Raw genomic sequence first — 13,883 nt, 5'->3', positions numbered from 1 at the left:
CTGGTGTCCAACCACAGACCCCTGCCCCCCCAGGCCATGGTGGAGCCCCTCACTCCTGACCCACAATCCCCTGTCCCACCCAGCTCTGCTGCAGAGGCCCCCAGCTGCCCCTGTCCTGCTTCAGCTGAGCAGCAAGTGCAGGCCCCTGTGTGTATGGGCACTGGCCCCATGCTGCCAGCCCAGGCACACAGCTCCCCACTGCAAAGGACCGGGCCTGTCCCCTTCCCCCTTGCTGAAGAGCCAGGTGCCTCCCACCCTCCCCTGTCCTGCTGCAGCCCCACACCCAGATACCTTCCCCAGTGCCAGCAGACGTACATGCACATGTATGCACACACACAAGCCCCTCTCTCCCTCAGCCCTCTGGACAGTTCCCTGGACCTCCAGCCCCCACTCCCCACACACTTACCCACGTCTAGTGGCTGGAGCTGTTCCCCCAACCTGGCCTCGCTGTATGCTGGCCACGTACGCATGTGCTCCCGCTGACTCCAATCATCCCAAGGAGCCCCTTGGCAGGCTGGAATACCGCTAACTTACAAAGGGAAACCCATGCTTTTGCACATTTTTCTGGGACTTGCTTGCAGTCCTTTCAAATGTAATATTTTGTGTCAGAGAAGCTGACCCCTGGTCAGATCTTTGCATTGGAATTTCTGCTCTCATAGAATCATATAGGGTTGGGCTGGACCTTGAGGGTCATCTGGCCCAACCCCCAGATGGCTATGAAGGCTGTCATTACCAGTTCTGCAGGCAAACGCTTTGTGAGGGAAGCAGTTCTGTTTTGTGTCTTTGTCAAATGTGACAGCACTTCAACTATAGGTTGCTCCTCAAGGGAGCAATCCTGGAAGCTCAAGCGATGTCTATCCCATCTCGAAGGAAAGGCAGCAAAAGGGCACAACAGCCCCCTTGGCTCTGCAGGGAACTTGTGGGCCTCCTGCGTCTAAAAAGAAAGACCTATAAAGGATAGAAGGCTGGATCCACCCCAAAGGAGGAGTACTCTGCACTGGTCCGGACCTGTAGGCAGTAAACCAGGAAAGCCAAGATTGCGACTGAACTCCAACTGACTATACATATCAAGGACAATAAAAAGTCCTTTTTTAAATATGTGGGGAGCCAGAGGAAAAGCAAGGGTAACATTGGACCCCTGCTAACTCATATGGGTCAACTGACAACTGACACCCAGGAAAAAGCCAACCTGCTTAACAGGTATTTTGTGTCAGTTTTTCATCATCCCCAAGGGACAGCCCTCCCAAATATTTTCAGAAAAAGAATTCCTGTTCTCTAGAGTGTTTGCAGGCAATTGGTTGCAATTATTAATTTTGTTTGAGTTTTGCTCACTTTGATTGGAGAATAAAGTCACATGATATCTCTTTTCATTCTTTGGTTGACTTGAACACTTTCAATCAAGTTTTTAGCAAGGATACTCCTATTTACAAATTCAGAATATATTTTAGAGAATACTTTCTTCAAATTCACTAAATAAATGCATATTTTTCCAGTAAGCATATTCATAAGAATTCTTGCAAAAAACAAACAAAACAGAGCAGCAATGCTCCAGGTATAATCAGTATGTTTTGTCAGTGGGAAGAGATACGGTATTTGCTCAGTTCTAACAACTGAACCTGCCCATTCTTCATGATGCAAACCAGGATTTTAGATTATATGGTGAGGTCTCACAATGAAACAGGCAGGAAATACTGGTTGAAAAGGATGGCTGGTGTGTGTTTAGAGACACTATTTTACATTTATAGCAACAGTCCTGGTGTCTTTCTTTCTCCCAGTGAATCAATGGTAAAACTCTTCAGACCAATAGCAGGCCTTTATGATCTTTAATGGCGACAAATTACAGCATGAAAAGTGGTGAGAGCAGTTCTGTGTAGCAAAAGAGTTAATATATTGTGTTGAGGTGAAAAAGATCAAGTTAAACTATAGCATTCACAGCCCAATTGTGTCCCCTGATCAGTGCTGGAGTATGACATGCTGAGGCCTTAAACTATGTCCAGTTTAAGAGGCTCTATGTGATAAAAATAATCCATGAAATCCTCAAAAATGGATTTTCATGAAATTTAAAAATAAATTATAGTTATTTTCTGCACAAATTTATGAACTCAATATGAATAACAACTGTGGAGCCATATATATGTATATTTTTGTCATATTAGAATGAAGGTGTCCACTTTTTTTCCTTACTTAGGGGCCCCTCATATTGCGAGGCCCTAAACTGTAGCATAAGTAGGTTAAGCCTAAATCCAGCACTGCCCAGACTCATGCACATGAAAACAGATTCAGCTGAGTCTACAGCAGGTTCCTTCTTTTGTCCTGGATCCACGGACAATGCACAACATGGGCCCTACTATCTACAACTGAGAACAGTGTGTATGGGAGATATAAATCATCCTCTCCTTGGTCCTCTAGAGATTTCTCAATCCCTGGGAAAATTAAGAGGGCATTCACACTAATGATGGAGGAGCTGAAAAACACTTCCCTTAGCCCCTGCCACAATTTCTCGCACAGCAGGGCTGATCGGGCCATTTTTATTAGCAGAAAGGTAGTTTTCTTAAAATCCAGTTGTGAAAGGTTTGAAGCCCTTGTTTTCAATCACATAGTGAATGCTGACATCTGGTGGCACTGAGTAACTGAATCTTCATTAAACAAATACATTTCTGTTTTAAAGAGTTCCTTCAAAATAACTGGTTAAAAGTTTGGGTTAAGAAATGTTTGATCTCCTTACTATATTGCTTATTGCTATTGGAGTTTACACCTTTGGCACAGTGCATGCACACTGCAGCTAGACACAGGCACATTGCTAGCCATATGTTGTGAGATGTTTGTCTGGAGACTTATTTTTCAGATAATTTAATGAGCGTATTGTAATTTCAGGAACAATTAGCCTATTATAAAGATTCCATAAAGATGGAATCTTTTAGTGCCCATAATAAATAGACAGCATCATAAATTGCAATAAAATTCAAGGCCCAATCTTGTGTGCTTCAGGTCAGTGATGAATTACTGTTGACTTAATAAGGACAGGAGGCGAGTCTTGGAAGTATTAATTTTTTCGCCATCACATTGCTATATTTATTGGCCCTTTGAAAGCATACATGTATGAATGTAATTAGTGATGGTAACATAAAATTTTGTTTTGTTTCAAGTTACGATAAGTAGCATGCTGTCACGGTTTAAATGAGATCTATGATAGGATGGTTACATCAAAATTTGGATTAAACTCATGTTTAAAACCTACTTCCTCTAATCGTCTCCTGCTTTTGATTAGTTTTAAGAGCAGTTGATGGTCTTGTGACTTGAAGATTTTGCATTTCATATTTTGTGTACATCGTCTGGAATTTTATGTGAAATTGCAGGTTTGATCTTTGACCTCTGTTTATTCTACTACTGATTCACCACTAATTTGATAGCAAGCCATAGGGGTCTATGGTAAACAAGCTGCTCACTTTACATAGCTGTGTTTGCCTCCTAACTGAAGAAATATGTATGGAATATGCTCAGGATGCTATATTCTACTGCAGAAATAATAAAAAGCACAGCAGTGTTCAGCTTCCCAGGTCATGTTTACATCTGGAGAAAATACACTGCATTCCTGATAAGCAATAACAAGCCATTTCTTATCCATTTTAGATTTTTTTAAATTATTGTTCAGCCTATTTGAGAGCCTGATCCTGTACCACTGTAATCAATAGGAGCTTTGCGGCAGTTTTTAGAGAGACTGAGATTCAACTCAAGTGGAACAGGTAGAGATGATAAAAAATAAAAATGCATGGGGCTGGACTATGATGAACAAGACATTTTAGAGAAGAACAAGACTTCTCTGAGGAAGCAGATCTCACCTCATCTTTAGTTTCCTCCCCACCTCAATAGATTCATAGGATCCCAATGGAGAGCAACTTCCAGTCATGATTGCAGTAAAAATGAAAAGGATTTTTCTCCTTCTCTTCCCTCCCCTGCAAAAAAAGGGCCTGGATTAAATAGTATGACAAAATTTAAGACAGGCAGGATCACAGCATAGCTGAGCCACATTGTAGATTTGAAAGTGCATTGTTCCTAGAAGCATATTGCTGTGCTTCTTTGTGCTGTGCTGCCAGCTGCAGGAGGTTTCCTAATGACATGCTGTACTTTAATTCTAGGTGGCACAGATTTTTGCATGTTATTAAAAACTAAATGACATTAAGCTAATCGCAGTGCACAGCTGCTGCAAAGTCAGATTTGTCTGCCAACATGAGGTGGCAATTTGACTGAAAGAGCCCAGTTATTCAAATAAATCTGACCCTTCTTCAGGTTATAGGCTGGTTCTATTAGGAGTGTAAGCAGAACTTTGAAAGCTATTGCATATGAAATGCCATCTGCAATTTATAAAAAAACCATGCAGAATACCATAGAGGCCTCCAAACTTAAAAAGGTAAGGGGGCAAAATTATCTAAACCTGGTATGGAATAATGCTCCCATCAATGTTAAATTAAATCAATGGCAGGTAAAGCACAGAAAAGGCTCAGCACAAACAAGGTTATAGAGAACCTGCCTTGTTCTTTTTCAAACAACTTTTTATATGGTCACATTTTTATTTCAAACAATATGTTGATGAGATTGGAGTTATCCATGAAAACTGCCTTGTGACTGGTGGGGATTATTTGGAGGTTCAATTAAATTTATTTTAGGCAGCTTCCCAATTTTCAACATGCTGTCAGCTTCTGCATTTTTGGCAATGGGGAACTGCACCGCAGAAGTTTCTGGCAGTTGGGTAGAAGGCCAACGTAGCTCTTGGCTCCCATGAAAAGTGGGATGTGGTTTTAGTTATTTAGGTGGCAGATGAGGCTGGCTCTTGGCACTTAGCAGAGCTGACTCCTTCCCTTCTCATTTGGCCAGGGACAAAGATGACTTGAAAAAGGGAGACACAGGGAGGTTTGAATACCTTTCCCACTGTACAAGAGTTCGATAACTAGATACCTTTCCCACTGTACAAGACTTCGATAACTAGCTGCTCTGTTGCTCTCTGTCCCCAGTACCTGCCATTACATCCAACAATTACAAACTGGAAATGACAAATAAGAACATTAGCTTGGTGTTTCTGCTTAAATGATCTGCCTTGAAGTAGCTAATGCTGACATTTAAATTGTCAGCAGACTTTCATGTTAATGCTACAGTTAGAAGAATGGAACCCATTCACACCTCTCTCAGAGCTATTGTTTCACCTCTTCCTAGACTCAAAACAAATATCATTGCATCAGTTTACACTTCTTTCCCATTTTGAGGGTTTTCTTTGCAATCTTAAACCAAGTTGGCTAGAGACATTTTTTCAATGCAATCTGAGGCTTTGAAAGCACAATTATGCAACAGTTTAAAAATACTCAGAAACTGTGCAACTGTTTATGAAGGCGGGAAATAAACCGTTTCAGTACAGTGTATCCAGCTATTCAGTTCTACATACCAGTATTTACAAAGTATGCAGAGGAATCGTGATCACTGGAACTGGTATTTCAAGTTCAACAGTACCTGTGAATCCTTGAAATAAAATGTTTCTTGATACTGAATCATCATTTACAGGAAAAGCACATTTAAAATAGAGTCAATAGGAATCAGTCTTTGGTTTCTGAAACAAAATCATTTTAACAGGTATCAGTTCTGTCTGGAATAACTGTGTTGAGTATAGTTGTACTTCCTGGGTGCTTGGGACACTCTTTCTGTTCTGGATTACCCAACCCCCTTTCTTTCTACTCACATTCGAACAAAATTTGGGATCACATTCAAGGTAGCATAAGCCAATCCTCCATAATACTGAATATTTCTATTAATGTTCAGAACAGAGCACCTTGTCCTTTTTTGGAGTGTCAGTGAAGACCTTGCCACATTGACCACCTCCCTTTTTCCTGTATTTACCAACATCTTACCTCCCCCTTACACTCACATCACAGCCTGAGGCTGCTGCAGCAAATGTGACATTGCATAGTAGTGCTAGGACAATCTTTAGCTAACTTTAGCTTCTTTAAAGCAATGGTTTAAAAAGAAAAGTGGATAAATTATGCTCTTTCTGATCTTCATTCCATGTTGCTCTCTCCTTTCCATGTATTCCTCTCTCTTCATTTTCCTCCTGTCACCTGGATCACTGCACCACACTTCTTGGACATGATGCCTTGCTAGAAGTTCACTCTCCAGTCTGTTCCTCTGGACATATTGTCCAGCTGCCTTGCTCTCCTAGTCTACACTCCTCTGGGCATTTTTCATCCCAAATGAATAAGCCCTATTACTTTTCCTTGTACTCTTATGCAGTAGTGGTTCCAGACAAGATATTATATTTACCTGTTGGTCTTTATCTGTTACAGACTATAAGCACTTTGAGGAAGGGGATACATTTTGCTTAAGTATGTGGATAGTGCCTAGCGCAGCAGGACCCTGAAACACAATGAAAGCCAGGAGGCATCTGCATTAAAAGTAACTGGAGTCTTATGGGACACTAAACCAACATTTGACAAAAGATGTTTCAACAGGATGTACTGTTGTTAATACTGCTATTGTGTAAATCTCTGGGAGTGCTGCCCATTCAAACAGCAGCACCTGAAGAACTGCATGAAATGAGCATGGTATGCCAACGTAATTATTCACAGTGTTTTCCTCACAGTCTCTCTTCCTGTGCCAGGTCAACAGTCTTGCTGTTCAGACTGGCAGATGGGCAGTGTAAACTTCTTCCAGATTATACTCAGCTAGATGCTTTATAAATCAAAAGAGTGCAACAACTTTACTCTTGCTTTTGCATTTAGAACTCTCCATATTGCTCTGTAAGGCTATTTCTATCTTCCTGTGGTTTCCCACAGCCCCTCTTTCTGGCCCCTTTTTTCTTCATGCACCTGCAAATGTCTCTACCTCCTTTAGGCTAGGGACAGCAGTTACATATAAACTGGTTTAAGTGATCAGAAACTGGTTTAAACTTGTAACAGAACAGAAGTTCAGTGCACATAAACCAGTTTCAAAATGGCCAAAACTGGTTTAAGATAAACCTGGTTGAAAGTAGTATCAGACTTAACTGATTTGGGTAAAACCAATTTATGGAACTTCTGTCCCAGACCCCTTCCAGGGATCAGAGTCCCCCAGCATCCCACCATTTCAGCCCTCACCTGGGTTGTGCTGTCTCCTCCAGAGAGCAGGACTGGCCCCACCCCTCTGCTCCCTGGCCACAGCAGGGGTGGGGGGCCTGGCCAGACACTGGCCAGCATAGCCCTGTAAGGCAAAGGGGCAGGGAGAGGGTTTATGCCCCCTCCTGCCCCTCTCCGCCGGCAGGACTGCAGCCAGGGGCTGCCTGCCTGGGACAAAGCAACCCCTGTTAGGATCCCCCCAACTCCCTGCTCTAGCCGCAGGGGCGGGGGTGTGGCCAGATTCCAGCCAGCATGGCCCTGCCATTCATGGGCCTCACCCGGGGCTGGGGCTGGGGCTGAGCCAGGCTGATCCGTAGGTGCTGCTCAGGGCAGGGGCTGGTCCAAACTGGGCCATGGAGGCAGGGCCCTTCCCAACCAGATGCAGCTCTGTGACAGATCAGTCTGGCATGCATGTGCAGCAGCTGCCTGGCAGCAGTGTGGAGGCAATGCCACTGAAGCTGTGGGAGGGAACCCTGGCAGCTGACTCTGCCACACAGGATGTACCCACAGCTGCTTGGGCTAGCTCAGAGGCACTGGTGGGCCCAGAACCCAGCAGCGGCCTTCTGCGGGTTGTTTGTGTGCCCAGAGCTGCCACCACTGCTGCGCCCCTTGCACAGTTCCTGTGATAAGCAAGTACTATGCAGGGGGAATGGTGGAGGCTGTGGACACACAAGCCCTTGTGGCAGGTGGCTGCTGGGCTGTAGGCCTGCCAGCACCTCTGAGCCAGGTTGGCCAGCCACAGGCACATCCCGCATGGCCAGTCCAGCTGCCAAGGTGCCTGCCCACAGCTGCAGGGGTGTCACCTCTGCCAGCTGCTGCCCATGCCCTGGCCAGCTGCTGCCCATGCATACCAGGCTGGGTTGTCATGGAGCCACACCTGGTTGGGAAGGGCCCTGCCCCTGTGGCCCAGGCTAGGCCGTCCTTTCTGCACCTGCCCTCAGCAGCACCTGTAGGCTGGCTGGCTCAGCCCTGCAGCTCTGGGTAAGGTGAGAGAACGGCAGGGCCATACCCCCTACCATGCAAGCAGCCAACGGGGCAGAAAGCCAGTAAAACCCTACCTGGGGTCCCTGTACCCATGCTCAAGAGGGGAGACTGGGGAGTTTAATCCCCCTCCCTCTGCCCTTTACCTGAGGCACTGCTGGCCATGCCCCCCACCCCGGGGACAAACCTTTCAAGGGCTGCTTCCCCCTTCCCTTTCCAGGCACACCCTGACTGGGGTCCCTGCATGACAGGGTAGGGGTTTAAACCCCTCTGCAATCATACTTTAGCAGCCTGCCAGGGCCTAGCCACACCACCCTATCCCCCCACAGCTCAGCTTCCCTTCACCTTTGTGGTTGCTGCCAAAGGCAAGGGAGGGCTCGTTCTAGGGCCCCTCCCCTGCTTCTAGCCTAGCCACTGCATGCATGTGTCTGCATTTCCAGAATCAAGTGAATGTCTATTCACTTGCAAACTGTTTCAATCTACGCAGGTTAGATTAACCTGCAAAGATTGAATCAATTCAGGCTCAGGCTTTTTGAATATCTCCATTTAACCTTAATGCTTTATTCCTCTATAACATGCTTTTTTCTACTTTATTCTCCTCTACAGTGAAATACTTGTCCAGAGGGATTTCAGATGTTAACATTAAAAAGTGACTAGTTTTCACATCCAAAACTAGTTGTTTAGATTCTGGATCCACCTCATGTACATAACAGCTTACTCCCATGTACTAAGCCATCCCCTAAGAAACTGAAAAACATATTCATGTGCAACTGATGGTACTTGCTTTTCGGGGCAGGGGGTGGGGGAACGGGCTGTAGGAGAAGAAGGAATGAAGAGCAAGTTTCACTTTCCAGTCAAAGAGAAGAAATAATATGAGGCAGCTGAAGTGACTAATCACACCTCACCAACAGCAAATAGATGAAATAACAGCTTGGAAACAGCCCCATTACCTGAAAACTGTTCACATAAATTATTTGGTAACTACTTACGACCAAGGAATATGCTCACAGAAACATAAAATTGATGCTAGTAACTCACGAATAACAGCCATTTTTAAAAAGCTCATGTCACTGAATAGTCAATTAGTTATGAATAATTTAGCCAGTGTAAGAGTTAGTGTTCACTTGTCTCAGAAAGAGTTAAGTTCTCACACTGCTAGTATAGAATAGGGGTGGAGCACACAGAGAATCAGAGAGGGCAAGTGGGAGTGCTGAGCCAGAGTCAGTAAAGCCAGCTGAAAAGTTATGGCATGTGGCTTTGTCATGTTTATACAAATATCTATAAAAAGGTAAAAAAAAGTCAAAAGCCATGCAGACCCTTTTAATACCCCTAAGTTCCCTAGAAGTAGCTTTCTTCCTCCCCTGAGAGCGCACACCTGTTCAGAGCCCAGGCAGTGCAGGATTGTGTCATGCAAGAAGAATGTTTTACTACCAGATCGACCCAAACCAGGAAGTGACTGTAAAGTCTCTGCACACCTGGACAGCCACGCAACCCCCTGGCAAGTGCTCATGGCACTGTGTGCAGCAGGAGCCATGGGGGTACACCTGATGACTGGAGACATGCGCTTCCTGAGCTCGTTAGGCCAGCTGTCTTCGAACTCCACCTCTGAGGAGCACCACATTGGAAATGGGTCCCTCTCCAAGTCTTGGTACAATACAAACAAGGTAAATGAGTGACTGTCTGGTCCAGGGGGCTATAGATGAGTGTCAAAGGTAGAAGCTGAGGGAAAGGAAGATGTTACAGTTTCTTGAGGAGCTTCTTTCCCTGAACCTCTTTACTGACCCACCCTTACTGTTTTCACCTGCTTTTAATTAGTTAATGAGTCAACCTGTAGTCTCACAATGCTCAATTAAGCATGGATTTCTTCCCTGAAAACATATAATACTGAAAGGTACAAGAAATAGACTCTTACTCCTATAATGGGAAAAAAGCATTGTCCTGGTATAGTTTATGGTGTGGCTGTTTAGTTGTTGTCTTAAGTGCTGATTACATGCTTAGTACTGAAGAGGGCACAAAATGCAGAGGGCCTAGCTCCTCAGAGCTGACAAGTAGTAGCATCTGCTAACAATAAAGCTATTTTAGAGATTGATTTGGCCTCCTCCTTGTCTGTCAATTCACATACTGTAAAGCAGTGGAGGTAAATAAACTTATATTACTCCCAACTGAGTAAGAACTGAGCTGCCTTTTTGTAATGTAAAGCGCTGTATAATCCTGATATCTAACTTGTAAATAGCTGCTTCCCGTTCTGAAGAAAATGTGCCATGGTTCCCTCGGGGCTTCTAGTAATTCTCTAATTCCCCTGACTCTGCATTCTCCTCTTGCCGAGTTATCCAGGCACCAATTAGTGTAGCAGCATGTGTCAGACACAGGCAGTCTCCTGCTCCCAGACCAAGGAGAGGGTATGAAATCATCCGACTTCTGCTTGCAAGTCAGCAAAATCTCTCCAGTCCTGGCTGTTTCTGGTGTTGCTTAAGGTCAGACCGCTACGTTTACCACTATATTGGACAAATGAGAGCCAGGGGTGCTTAAACCATGATGTCTAAGAGTGACAGAGCAATGAACTGTCTGAATACTATAGAGCAGCTGCCTGGTAGCTACAACTTTGAGAGGCACAGGGCTTGCAATGTGTCACTGCCTGACTTCTTGTCCAGCACATGCAAGGTAACTGCTTTACTTTGGAATGAGAGCCGAAGCACTGCAATTTAATGGTCCTATCTGGGACATAGGATTGTCTGGCAGCACTGACTTCGCACATAGAGTTGATTCTCCTTAATTTTTTATGCATCCTTTGCCATGCATTCCCTAACCATAATACAGCCTCAGCAATTCTCATCATTTGTTTCTTTATAAAACAAAAAAATTCCTGTTCTAAACTAGACAGTAAGATAAGAGAGTCAGAAAGGAATGGTATCCTTCAATCCTTAATCAGGCAAAACCCTCTGCTATTAATGAGAACTTTCAGGCTAAGATTCCCATTTGGATGCTTCACCCTTTTGCTGCCCTTTGTCTAATTTCCAGTTAGCTAGCTCAAATTAACAATTGTAAAGGTTAGTCTGGGCATTCCCATACAAACATAGCGTTCATTCTATGGAGCTAATAGAATATTCCCATTTTCTGCACCATATATTTGGGGCTACTGGGCTTCATGAGGATAGACTCTTGTACCCATGGAGAGTTTCAAGAAGTCTGCAGCAGGATTGGGTTGAGTGAAGTAGGGTGGAATGTAAAAACACCTTTTGGGAGCACCTCTGCAGGAAGCTGAAAAGTGAGTATTACTTAACATTTGCTTTTATAGATGTGATTTGAAGTAAATTTGCAGTCTTTGCTTGGTTAATACTGATGTGGATACCTTACATGCAAGGTTTTTTTTTCTTATGATCATTGTTCTGAACTAAATAAGGGATGTGGTTTTTATTTGCCATATAATTAAAATAAGCTGGAGAGCCTATGTTGCCTACTTCATGCAAAAGCAGGACTAGGAGCCATGTTGATCTTTTAAACTCTGCCAGAGATATAAGGGTAGATTTCTGAGGGGTCTAAGTGTATAGTTACATACACTGTTTTTCAGAGCAGATTGTTTTTTATGAAAAAATCTTGAAAATGCAGAATTGTTCCTTTTTTGAACCCCACAGAGGTACTATTGCTACTTTTTAAAGACTTGTCCTATGCACTACCATTTTTCATTCAACTTTAAAAGACTAAGAAGCATAGAATATGTGATTTATATATTCAAGAAATAACCATATAATCTGCTTAAACTTCCTAGAGAGTAAAGGTAGATATCCATGAGAGAACACAGCATGTGTCCACTCTAACATGCTGTATGACTTTGGCCTTGCAGAATGCCAATGGCCCCTCCACACTTGGAAACACTTAAGTTCAGTATAGAAAATATACTGAAATTGCACAGGCTGCAGTACCCACATTAAAGAAAGAAAGATGGGTTACATTGTTGAAACCTTTGATTTGGTAATAAACATGTTTATAGAAATATTGTCAAAATAAACTTTAAGGAAATGAGATGAGGAGTGTGTTTTTTGCCCTACTCCTTTCCCTTTAAGGCCTACATAAAAGACCTGTAGTGGCATAAATAGTCCACACTTTAACCCATTTTATAGAGTCTATAAAACTCCAGTCTCTGAAGAAATACTGCCCCCCACAGTGCAGGCAATGTAGATGAGTCCAGAGGATGCTTCCTAAGGACCCCCTTGCTTGCCCCAATATAAAGGGCATGATGACAGTGGAGATGACAGTGAATATATGAGCAGGAAGGCCATATGCAGTGCTGTAGAAATTTTGAGTTGTTCTGTTGCTTACAGGGTTGGGTGCTAGAATGGTCTAAGTCTAAGAGACTGGCACACAAACAAGTTACTGTAAGATAAAGGCGGGAGAGGTTTTAGCACACATCACTTTTGCATGCTCTTTCCCATAGTAGATGAAAGCTAACCTGTAGTAGATTAACTTTCACTGAGGAATAAGCTGCCCTGGGTTAGCTTTCAGGCCTGTGCGAGTAGGCAGGTATTCGATCCAGCGCTGGATCCGGCCACTTCGGATGTCAGTGATCCGATCCAGAGCTCCAGATCAATTTCCCGCTTCGATCTGGCCAAAGTGGCTTCTAAACTTCGGAGCCGCCTTGGAGATCTGGCCATAGGGTATAATGGGGAATCAATGAAATATCTATAACTTTATTGTTTTTTTGTCTTATTTGGATAATCCTTGCAGGAGTGGTAGCCTCTACTGACAGCATGAAGTCTGCCAAGTTTCAAGATCGGTGCAGGGGTTTGGGGGGAACTGCACCCCAAATTCTTGAAACCAAAACTCATGTCATGTCTACGTGTTACACCACAGGGGGGTGAAAACTGCAGCGATGGTGCCCCATAGTGAGGCCACAAATCCTGCCAAGTTTCAAGTAGATAGGTGCAGGGGTTTGGAGGAGACTGCACCCCAAATTCTTGAAAGCAAAACTCATGTCACATGTATGTGTTAAGCCACAATGGGGTCAAAACTGCAGGGGTGGTAGTCCCTACCAAGTTTCAAGGTGATAGATGTAGGGGTTTGGGGGGAACTGCACTTCAAGCTGCTGACCGGCAAAACTTGTGACATAGATGACCCTGTGTGTATTAAGGTGCAGCAGGCTGAAAACTGCAGGGGCCGTGGCCCCTGCTGAGGCCATGAAGCCTGCCAAGTTTCAAGGAAATAAGTGCAGGGGTTTGGGGGAAACTGTACCTCAAGCTGTGGACAAGCAAAACTCATGACATGGGTGACACTGTGTGTTAAGGCACAGCAGGGTGAAACCTGCAGGGATGGTAGCCCCTGCTGTGGCCACAAAGCCTGCCAACTGTCAAGAAGATTGGTGCAGGGCTTCTGGGTTCTGGGGCCCTGCACCTCTGGCTGCTGACAGGCAAAACTCATGACATGGGTGCTTGTGCAACTGTGTCTGTCTTGGGGCACAGGGACGTGGCATGGGGTGACTACTGCAGGCCTGGCTGCTAAGCTACTGTGTTACCAGTTACCAATTAATCATGATTCACTCAAGGACCAGCTAAATACACAGTATCTAGCTACTACATAATGAGTTAATGAGCAAGGGTTAGCACTTACAAAACCACAGACTAAGGAGAGGAAATAATCAATACAGATAACCAACTGCCCCAAGACAGACACATTCAGTTGCACAAGCACCCATGGCATCAGTTTTGTCTGTCAGCATCTAGGGGTGCAGGGCCCCAGAAGCGCCCTGCACCTGTCTTCTTGACAGCTGGCAGGCTT

General features: G+C 44.3%; 1 protein-coding gene across 1 annotated transcript in view; it reads left to right on the top strand.

Moving 5' to 3' along the window:
* The first annotated feature begins 9,396 nt into the window (after nucleotides 1–9,396).
* The window catches only part of NIPAL2 (NIPA like domain containing 2), an 84,739-nt gene continuing 80,252 nt past the window's right edge, over nucleotides 9,397–13,883 (top strand). The window contains exon 1 of the mRNA XM_019527985.1: nucleotides 9,397–9,778. Within this exon, the coding sequence (XP_019383530.1) occupies nucleotides 9,623–9,778 (156 nt within the window). The 5' untranslated portion in view covers nucleotides 9,397–9,622. The remainder of the gene's footprint in view (nucleotides 9,779–13,883) is intronic.

This window comes from Gavialis gangeticus, unplaced genomic scaffold, assembly GCF_001723915.1.
Source record: "Gavialis gangeticus isolate Ggan-Ray unplaced genomic scaffold, GavGan_comp1, whole genome shotgun sequence".
Lineage (NCBI taxonomy): Eukaryota > Metazoa > Chordata > Crocodylia > Gavialidae > Gavialis > Gavialis gangeticus.
This window is presented reverse-complemented; position numbering and strand designations above follow the sequence as displayed.